This window comes from Ahaetulla prasina, chromosome 6 (assembly GCF_028640845.1).
Source record: "Ahaetulla prasina isolate Xishuangbanna chromosome 6, ASM2864084v1, whole genome shotgun sequence".
NCBI lineage: Eukaryota > Metazoa > Chordata > Lepidosauria > Squamata > Colubridae > Ahaetulla > Ahaetulla prasina.
In genome coordinates, this window is record NC_080544.1 from 59,835,147 (window position 1) to 59,850,983 (window position 15,837).

General features: G+C 37.8%; 1 protein-coding gene across 1 annotated transcript in view; it reads right to left on the minus strand.

The window, feature by feature from the left end:
• The window catches only part of PDZD7 (PDZ domain containing 7), a 29,169-nt gene extending 18,301 nt beyond the window's left edge, over nucleotides 1–10,868 (minus strand). The window contains exons 1-4 of the mRNA XM_058189120.1: nucleotides 10,676–10,868; nucleotides 8,781–8,921; nucleotides 8,015–8,189; nucleotides 654–830 (exon numbers count right to left, since the gene is read on the minus strand). Coding sequence (XP_058045103.1) covers nucleotides 654–830; nucleotides 8,015–8,189; nucleotides 8,781–8,921; nucleotides 10,676–10,868 — 686 coding nt within the window. The remainder of the gene's footprint in view (nucleotides 1–653; nucleotides 831–8,014; nucleotides 8,190–8,780; nucleotides 8,922–10,675) is intronic.
• Nucleotides 10,869–15,837: the final 4,969 nt, after the last annotated feature.

The following is a 15,837-nucleotide window of genomic DNA, read 5'->3' on the forward strand; positions in this document are numbered from 1 at the left end:
TGATTAGATACCAAATTGTATCAGACTACGAGCTATATGCTTATAGATGTGTCTTCCCATCCCTGACCATGAGGATGTGATTAGTGAACCAAAAGAACATACAGTTCCTCTTGAAGAAATTGGGCTAAAAGAAGACCAAGGGATAAAGCTTTATGGGGTTAGGGTGGCCTGTGTGAATGCTGTAGATATATTATTATGGATTAAGTGATTAAACTGATCATCATAATGTCTATCTAACTTTTCTATCCTCCTCTAAAGAGTGATTTATATTCTAAGTTAATTGGGAGGCGGGGAGAAGCCTTAACCGAAATCTGTAATTGCAATGGCAGTCATGATCAGTTTTTAAATGTTTTGTTCTTTCTGAAGTACCAGTTTGGATCATCCTCCAGTATGCTTACTATTCGCAAAGACAGAATATCTCCCATTGAAGCTAAACAGAGTTTGAAATGGGGAGGGGTGTCTATCAATTTAGCCTCTAACTGCCTGATCTAGATCTAACCAATCTAGATCTTGGGTTCTGCTATTTTGCAACAGGCAATTTACTTCCCTGAAAAGGAAACATCATAGTTAAAGTGAAATTTGAATCTAAATCCAGATGTTATCAAGATCTGAAACACTCAACAGCAGAAGGCCCCAAGAAAAGCGACACTCACTTGGAGACATAGATGCCAAGACCATACTCCTTTCCTCCACGGATATTAAAACCCAAGCAATAATCATCAGATGTTGTATAGAGATGGATGATGCGTCGCCTTCCTATCTCAGAGCTGGTATCTGAGGGACTTGAGCCACTCCTCTCCACAATCAAGCGCCTGTTTACCACATCAACCCTGTGAGAGGTAAAGAATTAAGAAAGAATTTCTCCTAAGTAACTGAAGTCTTTGAAGAGGCCTGCAAACTGCCCTTTCACTATTCTGATAGATAACTCATTCCAGCTTCATGGAAGTGGATGGTATTTTCAATCATAACTGATTAAAATGCATGAGCATATCTGGCTGTGGCCCTCAAACTTTATATACAGTCCTCTTTTGGCATATGTGACTCCCTCTCTCCTACTTATATAATCAGTGAGTGTTCCTCAACACATCTGGATTTACATTTTAAAGAGAGTGTCTGTTTTCCAAATATATCTGCCCCTTCAACCTTCTAGAATTCCAGAAGAAGCTGATTTCAAAAATCAACTTCTCCCTATTAGATTGTAGAACTGGTGCTTAATGATACTCTGATGCCCTCAGAAAATCTACATTCTGCTCTTTCGACAATCACCTGCAGACGGAGAAACCAAACAGCAGTCATTCAGTAACTGAAGGCTCTGGCTCTCTGCATGGCACAAAAAGGGGCTGTTCCTGCACTTCTTTATTTTATTTTATTTATTTATTTTGTCATGCATATATAAGATTACAGAAAAAGTATAAATATGATTGTGAATACATGAAATGTATAAACATGGGTATGAATAATATGAGATACTTACAAATAAATGGGGACATTAGGACAGGGATGGTAGGCACGCTGGTGCACTTATACACACCCCTTACAGACCTCTTAGGAATGGGATGAGATCAACAGTAGGTCTTTTTTGAAGGGTAGCAGCATTGTGGATAGATAGATAGATAGATAGATAGATAGATAGATAGATAGATAGATAGATAGATAGATAGAGTCGTGTCCCACTCCTCCGCTGACGGCCGGGTCAGGGAAATCCAAATCAGGCGTCCCTCTGCAGCTCTGTCAAAGTCCTAGCAAAGTTCTCAAGGCAGGCAGGAGACCAGAAAGTGACTTCAGCAAGATAAGGTAGACTTTGCCTGACTCAGAGAATGCCAGAAAGCAGATCCTTTATATAGGCCATGGGGTGTGGCTCCATGACTCAGCACTTATCCAGGCCTGCCCCTCCCTTCCTTCTGTTGCCGCCGCCTATCAATTCTCCTGAAGCGAGGGTCACTCCAGTCTGCAGCTGTTGGTAATTGACCTTCCTCAGGCTCACATGCTGTGGGGGAGGGGGAGGGGTCTAGTTGCTCCGTTTGCCTGGGCATGGAGCCAGGGCTGGGGGCTGGAGGCACCTCTTCTTCCTCGGCCTGTCTGGGCATGGAGCCAGGGCTGGGGCCGGGAGCATGCTAGGACATTCCTCAGCGTTCGGAAGCAGATAAGATGGGCCCGGCTGCGGGGAAAGCGGACGAGGCACAACAGATAGATAGATAGATAGATAGATAGATAGATAGATAGATAGATAAATAGATAGATATTGTGCCTCCCGCCGTTGCTACCGGTTTGCCCGATATGGGGCGAACCGGTGGCAACCCACCACTGATAGGTGTGTGTATATATATATATATATATTTGTTTTCTGAGGTTTTCACGGGTGTTTGTATATAGGTCTTTGGTTGTTGGTTTTCTCCGTAAAATTTTACACGGAGAAAACCCAACAACAAAGACCTATATATATATATATATATATATATATATATATATATATATATATATATATATATATATATATATATATATATATATATATATATATATATATATATATATATATATATTTGTTTTCTGAGGTTTTCACGGGTGTTTGTATATAGGTCTTTGGTTGTTCGGGTTTTCTCCCGTGTAAAATTGGAAGTGTCTTGGCGACGTTTCGACGAAGTCTCATTCGTCATCTTCAGGCTTCAGCTTCGTGCTTCTGGGAGCAATGTGTGATCGCAGCTGTTTCTTCCTTTTTCCATATATATATATGTAGGTCTTTGGTTGTTCGGTTTTTCTCCCACATAAAATTGGAAGTGTCTTGGCGACGTTTTGACAAAGTCTCATTCGTCATCTTCAGGCTGGTGTTTTCAGCTTCGTGCTTCTAGGAGCAATGTGTGATCGCAGCTGTTTCTTCCTTTTAACTGCTAGTGGGAGTTTGAGTTTTGGCGATAGTTCTGGTCTTTTTAAAGTCAATTTTATGTCCTGTGGCTTTAAGGTGTTGAACCTGGGAAGAAGTTGGTTCCTCTTTTCTGACTGAGTGAGAGTCAGAAAAGTCTTGACTGACTTTTCTGATGCACTCTCACACCACCACCCACAGATCAACTCCCTAGCCAAGACACTCATCTCCAGAACAAAACGCTTAGCTGATGAACAACATCTAAAAACCGAACTACAAACTCTCACTAACGTACTAACATCCAATGGATTCCAAAGAAATAAGATTACCAAACTAATCTATAAAGAAACCCCCACTAAAATCCAAGACAGAGAACAAGAAAAAGGCAAAGCCCTCCTCCCATATATAAAAGGCACCACAGACAGAATCAGCAAGATCCTCCACAAACACAACATCAAGACAGCATTCTGCACAAACCGAAAAATATCCGCCATCCTAAGAAACCCCAAAGACAAAATTGAGTTAGAAAATCAAGGAGTATATGAAATCCCTGCAGCACCACATACATTGGACAAACCAACAGAAGAATAAGTGCACGCATTGAAGAACATAAGAACTCAGTCAGAAAAGAGGAACCAACTTCTTCCCTGGTTCAACACCTTAAAGCCACAGGACATAAAATTGACTTTAAAAAGACCAGAACTATCGCCAAAACTGAACACTTTAACAATAGAATAATCAGAGAAGCCATCAAGATAGAAAAATGCCCACACAGCATGAATAAACGAGATGATACCTCCTGCCTACTAGCCATTTGGAAACCCGCCCTTATCGACAAACGAGTCCCTAACATGAGGAATGATGCCAGACCCACACTCATGAGGGCTACACAGGATGTCACTACCTCACATCGATGCAAAAAGCAGACTCAAACCCACACCGATGATGAAGCACGACCACGGACCAGAAGCCAGACCACAGCTGCATCATTAGTCATTTCAAACCCCTACAATCCATACATGTAGCAGACTGACACCCACCATGGAGATGTGGCACGACCTTGAACGCGAAGCCAAACAACAGCAATGCAGCTCACCAACCCAAATCCCCCTGCAACTCAGACTAACCTGAGCACAACCAAGCCCCCACCCAAGCAGAACACACCCCCATCCAATCAGAGCACAGCCAACCCCACCATCCAATCAGAGCACAGCCAAGTCCCCACCCAATCAGAACACATCTCCACCAATCAGAACACAGCCAAGCTCCCAACCAATCAGTTCAAACCCCCACTAGCAGTTAAAAGCAGGACCTTCCGCCGCGGGCTTAAAACGTATTTATTTAATTGTGCAGGGCTGAGCTAGTTTTTAAATTATTGGTTTTAAATTGGGTTTTATTTGATATTTTAATTCTAAATTTACGGGCTTGTTAGAATCAGTTTTTTAATTGTTTTATATTGTATTTATATGTCTTTTAAATGCCTGTACACCGCCCTGAGTCCTTCGGGAGATAGGGCGGTATATAAATTTGAATAAATAAATAAATAAATAAATAAATAAAAGGAAGAAACAGCTGCGATCACACATTGCTCCTAGAAGCACGAAGCTGAAAACACCATCCTGAAGATGACGAATGAGACTTCGTCAAAACGTCGCCAAGACACTTCCAATTTTATGTGGGAGAAAACCCGAATAACCAAAGACTTATATGTATGTATACACACACACACACATACACACACATTTCTGTATGTATAAAACCAGAGCAGAAAGAGAATACCTACAGTTTTATTTTTTTGTATTTACTGTATTTTTTAAATTTACTTCCAGTGACTCTGAAAATGGATTAATCAACATATTGGCAGGAATCCGAATATGAGGGGGGAGGAAGCTGTAGGCAATGAAACAGAGCATAACTGCAGCCTCATCCATACAAAGGCGAAAGAAACATCCTCACAGCTTGCTAAGCTAACTGAAGTTAAGAAAACTTTCCCATGAGGTGAGCAGCAATAGGTCTAAATAAAATCAGCACTTGGTGAAGGGATATTTAGCAACGGATAGAAAATAAACCACCTTACAGGTAGGAAGAAAGGGTAGAGTGGAATTTGGATGAAAGGGAAAGAAACGTAACTTTTAAGAAAAATAGAACCCTTAAAATGTCTTTATAATATAACTTAAAATATGTCTTACAGATAGTCCTGGATTTACAACAGTTCATTCAGTGACCATTTAAAGTTACAACAGCAAGCAATGAAAAAAATGACATGACCATTTTGCACACTTATGACCACTACAGCTTCCCCGTGGTCATGCGCTCAAAATTCAGATACTTGGCAACTGACTCATATTTATGTCAGCTGCAGTGTCCCGGGGTCATGTGTTCATCTTTTGCAACCTTCTGACAAGTAAAGTCAATGGGGAAGCCAGTTTCACTTAACAACCATGCTACTAGCTTAACAACTGCAGTGATTCACTTAACAACCGTGGCAAGGTAGCTTGTAAAATGGGCAAAATTCACTTATTTATTTATTTATTATTTATTATTTAAATTTCTATACCGCCCTTCTCCCGAAGGACTCAGGGCGGTTCACAGCCAGATAAAAATACACAATAATATTACAATATAAATACAATTAAAATACAATTAAAAAACTTATTCAATTGGCCGAGATTAAAAATTTAGGATAAATAATAAAAACCCATTAAAAACCCATAAATTTAAAAACTAACCCAGTCCTGCGCAGATGAATAAGTGAGTTTTAAGCTCGCGACGAAAGGTTCGGAGGTCCGGAAGTTGACGGAGTCCTGGGGGGAGTTCGTTCCAGAGGGCGGGAGCCCCCACAGAGAAGGCCCTTCCCCTGGGCGTCGCCGACGGCACCCTGAGGAGTCCCTCTCTGTGAGAGCGCACGGGTCGGTGAGAGGTATTCGGTAGCAGTAGGCGGTCCCGTAAATAGCCCGGCCCTATGCCATGGAGCGCTTTGAAGACGTTCACCAAAACCTTGAAGCGCACCCGGAAGGCCACAGGTAGCCAGTGCAGTCTGCGCAGGATAGGTGTCACGCGGGAGCCACAAGGGGCTCCCTCTATCACCCGCGCAGCCACATTCTGGACTAACTGAAGCCTCCGGATGCCCCTCAAGGGGAGCCCCATGTAGAGAGCATTGCAGTAATCCAGACGAGACGTCCAGTAATCCAGACGATATGTCACTTAACAAATACAATGCTTAGCAACAAAAATTTTGGGCTCAGTTGTGGTCATAAGTTGAGAACTACCTGTATGTTGTAAATAAAATTGTTTTGCTGAATGAAAATTTGTTCCACTAGGGTAGGCTGACCTGTGTTTCTTTTCTAGTTGTTGCCATTACCAAAGGATAGCAGGCTTTCCCCCATTTAGTGCCTTCCAAAGTATGACCTTCAATTCCCGTTTCAATTCCCAGAATTCCTCAACCATACTGTAGTCACTTATCTGAAAAGTATCCAGACTAGGGAAGGTTGTACTAGCATATGAAGAGCAGTAGCAGTAGCCAAGAGCATTTCTGCATTAGTGAATTGTAGTAAATTGTTGTGGCAAAATAAATCCTCTCCTTATTAGTGATTTATTTCTACAGTGATGACTGAATAATAATATAAATTATTAATGCAGAAATGAATGATAAATTCCTCATCTAGAAATATTCTCTCTTCAATACAAATAAATATTTTCAGTTATTCAAATTCAATATTATTTTGTGTTTTAAATTTAAAGTATTTTGAATACTAATTTGATTTCTAATTTTCCTGTTTATACATATACATATATATTATTGTTTATACATTAAAATTCAAAGGCTTCTACTATATATATGTTATTTTTGTTAGTTGCATGTTATCACAAAGTATTGCCTTTTACCTATTAAATGAGCTTACATACTAGCTATTACTGCATGGCAATAATATTCAAATATGATCAGAGCAAAAATTTATCCATTGTCAGAGTCAATTCCAAATACACAGTTGAGAAACGATAAAGCTAAAACACAGTTGTGGATGAGCTGAGCGTTTCATGCCATTGTGAATGCTATTGGTTTTATGGCATAGATATTGAGACTCTAAATTTCCTCTGATGTCAACAAGTTTAAAAACTACTGTAATACACCAATGCATATCAATTATCTGTATTGCCCAATATTAAATAACAGTGCATTTCAAATTACCTATCAAATATTAACTGCCTGATATCTGGTACTGACATCACATCTCATTTTGTACCATGTTCTGGTATTAAATGGGATACTGTATTCAAGTTTACATGTCCCAGAGAATTTTCAGAACTGATAATTTTATTTTAAATAAAATGTCATCAAGAAATTCATCTTGGACTTCCCCTCTCCCAATATTCTCATCACAGGTGGGTTTTTTTTTACCCCAAGCTTATCAATTCCCAAAGCATGGTCTGAGGATCTGTGACACAGCTGCCTTGCTAAAGCTAAGGAAGTTAGTATCCAAACAGGGGGATTACTTGGGCAGTATTTGTATGCTTCTATGAGTTCCAATGGGCTCAATTTTTCAGCCAGATCTCAGAGAGCATGAGTTATCCTCTTTCATATATTTCCTTTTTTCCTTTCATTAAATTAGGTGGTTGTCTGCTACCCGCTATAGACTTATACACTGTGCTTTACAACCCTTTCTAAGCAATTTACAGAGTCAGCATGTTGTCCCCGACAATCTGGATTCTCATTTTCCTGCTTTGGAAGGATGGAAGGCTAAGTCAACCTTGAGCCTGGTGAGATTTGAACTGCCAAATTGCAGGCAGCCAGCAGAAGTAGCCTGCAATACTGCATTCTAATCATTACACCACCGTGGCTCTTATATTATCTTCATATACTACTTTCATATTACACAAATGAAGTTCCCCTTTAACCATAGTTTTAAAGTACCGTAATTCATTTTGAAAGAGGAAGTTTAACCCAGTAACCTCACATCCTTTTGACCTTTCCCTCTCTGGTTCCCTATCACAGTTCACTTTAATAGCATTTCCCTGCATCTTAGGAAACCTGATCCTTGGTCACTGCTCTCCTGAAGCCAGTAGATTTGTCTGAGTCAGTACAATTGTGATTTTTAGGTTATCCATGGTTGACAACAATAGGTATAAATTGGCAATGGCAGCAGTTCAACTTACCATGTAGTCTTTTCTTTGGAAAACTTTATCCCTGGCACTTTGCCCATACGTCTCACAACCATTCGCAGCCTGTTATTCCCTGTCAGGACCTTGATGGCACTTCCCATTGTAATATTCTCCAAGCTCACACTGTTTACTTCTGTGATTTTATCTCCAACACAAAGTCCAGCCTGTTCTGTTTATATTAAGCAGAGAATGCTCAGCATCATTGATTGTCTTTTTTTGGGCTTACTAAAATTAAAGAACTACTGAAACAACAAAGAGACAAACTACAGCAACTTCTTAACATCAAAATAGATTAGAACTTTGAATTACTATCCATTCATATATAGTATATTGCAGGGCACATAGTGTGTTACCCAAATATTACTGTTTAGGGTTATCTCTTTTTTGTACTATAGGGATAAATATAGTCAAACTGTAGGTTTTTTCAAGTATTTTGAAATGTTTTTTTCTTTACATTAACAAAATGCTGATTGTTCACGATAGTCATAAGCAAGTATGTGAATCCTGATATAATCATATTTTCCAGAACCTCAGTACAAACATTCTAAAATGTCAGTTTTAGCAATATGATATGCAAAGAAAAATATCTGATGAGTGACCTTTCAGTGACATTATTTTTCATTTTGGTTACAATATCCAGACACATGTACTCGAGAAGAAGTGACTAGCATTGAACCCAGAATATATATTTATATTAATAATTTATAAGCAGATTGTTGCCTGTGCTCGAGTCTGGGAACATGGAAGCTTTTTTACTGACCTGCACTGCTGCCCTCCTCTACCTTGCTGACAAAAATACCCAGGCCATGTTCAGAGCCCCCACGCACACTGAAACCCAGCTTCCCGTCTTTGCTCTTCTCCACTGTAATGGCATTGATAACATCACTCTCATCACTGTTAGCTGTGAAGGGAATATAAAACATAATACTGTAATGAAGGTATAGCTTCAAAAAAGCTCAATATACTGGCATGCCCAATGGATGCTTAATCTTGCATCCAAAACACAATCTTAACTCCATAGACAGAAAATCAGGAGCAACGTTTAGACATCTTTCTGAACTACGTGCAAAGCAGCCTTTTTTTCAAAATGACATACCAGTTTTAAGAATAATAGTGAAATAGGCTGGAGCCAAAGGCCACAGACTGTGTTATAAATTTCAGACAAATTACTTAAAAAGTGAATAATCGAGACTCCTTGGCTGCTCAATAAGATCAGCTCTCCTCATGGGTACCATAGGTTTTGTTTTGAGGTAAGTCACAAAAATTTGGTCTAAATCCTGAAATAGTTTTACAATTACAACAACACTTCATTCAATTTAGGGAAAAAAGAAAATCCTACTTCTATCCATTTATTTATACCCCACCTTTATTATTTTTATAAATACTCCAGGAGGTGAACATATCCAACACTTCTGTTTCCCACCCCGCAACAATAGCCCTTTGAAGTGAGTTGGGCTAAGAGAGAGAGTGACCGACCCAAAGTCACCCAGCTGCTTTCATGGCTAAGGTGCGACTTGAACTCACAGAACATTCTAGCCTGGTGCTTTAACCACTAGACCAAACTGGTCCTCTATTTGTCAGTCTGTCTATCATCTATTTATCTATCATCTGTCTGTCTGTCTGTCTTTCTGTTTGTCTATCTATCTGTCTATCTATCTATCTATCTATCTGTCTGTCTGTCTGTCTGTCTGTCTGTCTATCTATCTATGTATCTATCATCTCTATCTCTACCTCTACCTCTACCTCTACCTCATCTATATCTATATCTGACTATATATCTATAACTATATATCTGTCTATATATCTACATATAATTATATCTATATATTTGTCTCTATCTGTCTGTCCATGTATCATCATCTATCATCCATCCCTAACTATCATCTCTCTCTCTCTCTCCCTCTCTGTAAAGTTGGTCTTGATCCCTTCTTTGATTACTATAGTATCTAGGGAGACTTAGCAGCTGTCCCTTCATACATATTTTTTTCTTATCTATTAGAACAAATTTTCTACCCAAGAACATTTTAGATGTGGAGAATGATATTTCTTAGTGCATCTGTTGAACCTGTTAGCTTGGACTGACAAAAATCATAGTCCAGCATATCTGGATGGGTGTAGATAGTTGTGGAAGGCCATATATTAAAATCCACCACAACATTTAGAAGATGGTCATGCTTGATTACTGGAATTAAATCTTTAAACCAAATTTCTTTATTATTCCAGTGATGTGTGTACATAGGAATGTAGAGTAGAAGTCTATGAATAACAAGTGCTACGTATTTATGGATAAAGGTTATCTATGTTACACAAATGCATAACTGGCAGACCTTTTCATGTTGTCCATTAAAAACATGACTGGATGTTTTTAAGAAGAGACTAGAAAGTCACTTATCTGAAATAGTATAGGTTCTCCTGCTTGAGCAGGGGGCTGGACTAGAAGACCTCCAAAGTCCCTTCCAGCTCATTAATTAATTAATTAATTAATTCATTCATTCATTCATTCATTCAAAAACTTTGAAGACTAACTGCTAATAATATTTGCAAACTTGATTTTCATCTTTGCTGAACATTCATAAACTACATCAGAATTCAGAGCTTCAGATATGAGAAATATCATCTGTGTACTGTGGTCTCCCCTGTTCACCCCAAAAGTACCTTCTAGTGGTGTGTTGATAAGAATAACTCTCCCCATAGGCGATGATGGGTGGAAGCTTGGATTATTGCCATTCATAAGACGATTCTGCCTGCTCAGCAAGTGGAGGTTAGCTGTGCTGATGTCACTGCTAGAGTCCTGAGAATGAGCAGGATAAAAAAATTCTTTCGGGAAGGAATCAGAAACATTAGCCATGGCAAGATCAGACTTTGGTTGCTCATGGAGAGACTTTCATCTGATTCTACAAATCTTTTGGAGAAGCACACCTTGTTTTGGGTGATGGAAGAGTCTGTTTTCCTCATGAAGGCTCACAGAGTTAGATTTTGGCCCCTTTGGTTGTTTTCTTCAGAGGGAAAAGTTGTTGAGCATATTCCATCGCATCTTGCTATTGAGCGCGAGAGTTCATTTTGCTGAGGAAAATTGTATGAAAATACAAAAATATAGAAAATGTTCGTATCTTTAAAATGGAGGATTTAGATAAAACATCTAGCTTCTCACAGGGCTTGATTGTGATTTGCTCTTACTTCCATACAGTTGTGCTATATTAAGAACAAATATGTAATTAAACATATATACATACATACATACATATATGTATATGCATACACACACAAACATTTATATATTGCTCTACTTCAAAAATTTCAGATTGAGATTGGAAATCTATCTACAAGGAGAACTTGGAAGAAATTACACTGAACCATGTTGGATATGAATTGTGAGAAAATATGATTACATTGTTTGGAATCAGGAAAATAAGTTTCTAGGCTAAAATAACTTCACTCCATTTTATGCCTTTTTGGAAACCTAGTCAAGAAGTCATCCTTCAGCTTTTTTAAACTTTTAGGAGAGAATAAAACTTTTTGTCATTTTCAGTGTTGAGAAAATAATTTAAGAATTAAAATGTATGAGTCAAATATTAAACCACTGGATATGACTTAGGGAATAAAACACAATGGCTGTATTCACCTTATGAGTTAAATAGTTCTGGTTAAAATAGTTAAAATGTCCTAGCAGTTCTACAAAATGTAAACTTTGTTATTTTAAACTTGGTTTTAGTTTAGTTTCTTGGCTTAGCATGTTGTAGAAACTCAATTCATTTGATTACTTGTATGAAATATTGTCCAAATCCAGAAAATAGAGTGATTCATTCATCAGATTATACAGGGCTATCAGATTTTCCTGTAAAAATCCAGATGATAGTTGATAGAGACAGAAGGCTGAACTGATTTTGCAGACCAAATTCAGTAGATGTCAATTGAGTGTTATATGAAAAGCAGTTACCATAAAGTAAAAAGGAATCTAATGCATAGTCAACATTCCTACATCATTTGCTATTTGGAGTAATATGGTGGATGGATCATTTTATGCTCTTAGAAGCAGACATATTACTGGAAATCAACATGATGAATGGACAATTTCAATTTCAAAGTAGCGAAGTTATTGTGTAGCAAGGAATTTATATGTAGAACAAAAAGCAGAGAGTAATGAAAGGCTAGTGCTTTCCTACTTGAAAACCATCAAGGTTAGACCCCTTGCAATTTGCATACCGAGCAAACAGATCAACAGATGATGCTGTTAATATGGCTCTGCACTACATCCTACAGCATCTTGAGTCTCCAAAGACCTATGCAAGGGTCCTTTTTGTAGACTTTAGTTCAGCATTCAATACTATCATTCCAGACATTCTTCTAACTAAGCTAAACCAGCTACAGGTACCGGAACAGACTTGTAAGTGGATCACAAGCTTCCTAACAAACAGGAAGCAGCAGGTGAAGCTAAGCAAGATCACATCAAATACCTGTACAATTAGCACAGGGGCCCCCCAAGGCTGTGTGCTCTCCCCACTTCTCTTCTCTCTGTATACCAATGACTGCATCTCCAATGATCCATCTGTTAAGCTACTGAAGTTCGCAGATGACACAACAGTGATTGGTCTCATTCGAGACAATGACGAATCCGCATATAGACAAGAGGTCGAACGACTAGCCTTGTGGTGCAACCAAAACAATCTGGAACTGAACACACTCAAAACCGTAGAAATGGTGGTAGACTTTAGGAGAAACCCTTCCATACTTCCACCTCTCACAATACTTGACAACACAGTATCAACAGTAGAAACCTTCAAATTTCTAGGTTCTATCATATCGCAAGATCTAAAATGGACAGCTAACATCAAAAACATCATTAAAAAAGGACAACAAAGAATGTTCTTTCTGTACCAACTCAGTAAGCTCAAACTGCCCAAGGAGCTGCTGATCCAAGTTCTACAGAGGAATTATTGAGTCTGTCATTTGCACCTCTATAACTGTCTGGTTCGGTTCTGCAACCCAACAAGAAAAACACAGACTTCAGAGGATAATTAGAACTGCAGAAAAAATAATTGCTACCAACCTGCCTTCCATTGAGGACCTGTATACTGCACGAATCAAGAAGAGGGCCGTGAAAATATTTACAGACCCCTCGCATCCTGGACATAAACTGTTTCAACTACTACCCTCAAAACGACGCTATAGAGCACTGCACACCAGAACAACTAGACACAAGAACAGTTTTTCCCCGAAGGCCATCATTCTGCTAAACAAATAATTCCCTCAACACTGTCAAACTATTTACTGAATCTGCACTACTATTAATCTTCTCATAGTTCCCATCACCAATCTCTTTCCATTTATGACTATAACTTGTTGCTGGCAATCCTTATGATTTATACTGATATATTGACCATCAATTGTGTTGTAAATGTTGTACCTTGATGAAGGTATCTTTTCTTTTATGTATACTGAGAGCGTATGCACCAAGACAAATTCCTTGTGTGTCCAATCACACTTGGCCAATAAAAATTCTATTCTATTCTATTCTATTCTATTCTATTCTATAAAGCTGATTCAGAAAAAAAAATGGTTAAACTTAAAACTGAAAGGAAGATGGGGTCAGATTCTTTCCTTTCCAAGATCACAGTCCGATGAAGAAATTAAACAGAGAGCAACTTTACACAATCTGGTATCCTCCAAATGTGCTGGGCAGGAATTATCCAAGATTCCAAAGTTGCAGCACATACACATCTATCAGGTTGGGAAATGAAAGTCTAGTATACCTGTTTACTTTATGAATGTAGCATTAGGTATATAGCTTGGAAATTTCAAGTAAATCTGATGAGCTTCCATAGTTTCATATTCATATTGAGACCGGAACATAATTCTAGACAGAAATTATTTCATTTGTTCATGATTACATCAGACTACCCTGACATTTCCTGTTATATCCAATTAATATAGTTATTACATACTCATACTTATATATATATATGCTTATATACTGTATAATTATTTCATACTTATGCTTATATATACTGTGTGACAAAATAAATAAAAAATAAATAAAATAAAAAATTTCTATAGTAAGTGACTGAGATCAGTGCAAATTTAAATGTTTGAATGACAAGAAAAACAATTATTTTAAAATTTATTCTGATATTATTTTTCAGAAAATAACCAGAGACTAGAAATCAGGAATTCATTTTTGTTTTTACGTTTATACTTTCTTATACTTAAACAGGTACCACTTTGTTCCCCACCTATTATAAATTAAATGAGTAGGAATAACTAAAACAGGCACTTTCACACATCTACTGGCAGGCATAGACAGTTATCAAAACAGGAAGATGTGAAATGCAGGTAGTGTGAAGTACAGGTAGAGACAAATATATATTAAACAGTAAACAGTGAGAACCTCATCAAAATGTCACTTTAAGTTACACTGAAAGATTATTTCATAGTTGGACATCAAGCTGGATTTGAATTTAAAATTTGTTCAGTACTTCTATTTGACAATGTGGGGACTCTGTTGCAATTTCTGAAACATCTAGCATCCCATATTCATTAAGCAACACTTGTTTAGAACCAGAATGTAAACATATCACAGCAAAATATTTTGCTCTTAATGTGTAACATTTTATTTTCATTAATTACAAGCTCTATTATACTCTCAATAATACATGCCTTTTGCTTATAGACAGCAGAATTGAAGGCATTGTTATGTCTAAGAAGCAGGAGAGTTCTCCCTTCTGCTACGTAATCTCACATAGGAAAGAGAGAAGGGATTTTCCAGGCTCTTCAGCATGAATGATATGCTAGGCCCATTCCCCTCCCCTCCTTCCACAACAGCCTCTTTGCTTGCACATTATCTGGAAACAGCCTGCTTGCTCAGTGACCTGACCCTAATAAATAAGTGATTTCATCCTTCCATTAGAGACACAGCACAAGGGTGGGGAATTTACAGACAACTATGGGAGAAGACGAGATACAGAGCATGTTGCATCAAGTACAATGCCACTAGTAGATATTTTTCCAAGAATAATCTATTCTGCTCCTTTTGCTCAAGAGGACCAAGAATTTTCAGGACCTTGGACAGAACCTCTAAACAACTTGGATTAAATTATGCTCTACCTTGTTCAGGTAAGTCTTTTTTTTTTTTACTTGTCTTGTTAAAACTACAGTTCATCCTTACTTAACACCAAAGAATTTGAAAATACTTAAGAGACTGAAAGGTAAAGATAAACCCTTAAAATGTCTAATCTAACCTTTTAAAAATGCCTCACCTGTTTCCACGTTGCTCAGCAAACTTCCTTACTTGGGAAAAACACACTGATACCTGTAGATCTAATGTTTGCAACAGGTACCTCCCACTATGTCACATGGATTGGTTAGTCCAACTAGGAACAAAGGCCCTCATAGGTTAGACTATCTGTCAGTTATTCACAGTATTTCCTCATTGCATTAGGTATTGGTAGAAAAAAAACAACAACTCAGTGGAGGAGTAAAATATGGGACTGGGAATTTAACAGAGAAAAATAGGAGCACTTTAGATAGTAACCTGAATATCTATAGAAATTGAAATCAATAATCAAAATATTGTTTTTAAAGTTTTGAACTGATGCTTATGTTCTAATATAGAAAATAGATTTTGCTTATTAATTACTAGAATGTTTTTTTAAGATACTATTAAATCTTACTAGAAGTGCTACATTACTCTTGGGCACTTTGATGATTTATGTATCACATTTATACTTTCACTAGCAAAGGGGTTAATTACAAAAGATTAAAATGTGATTATGTTTTAGCAAGTGACACATTGGTGTAACAAAGCCATTAAAACATATAAA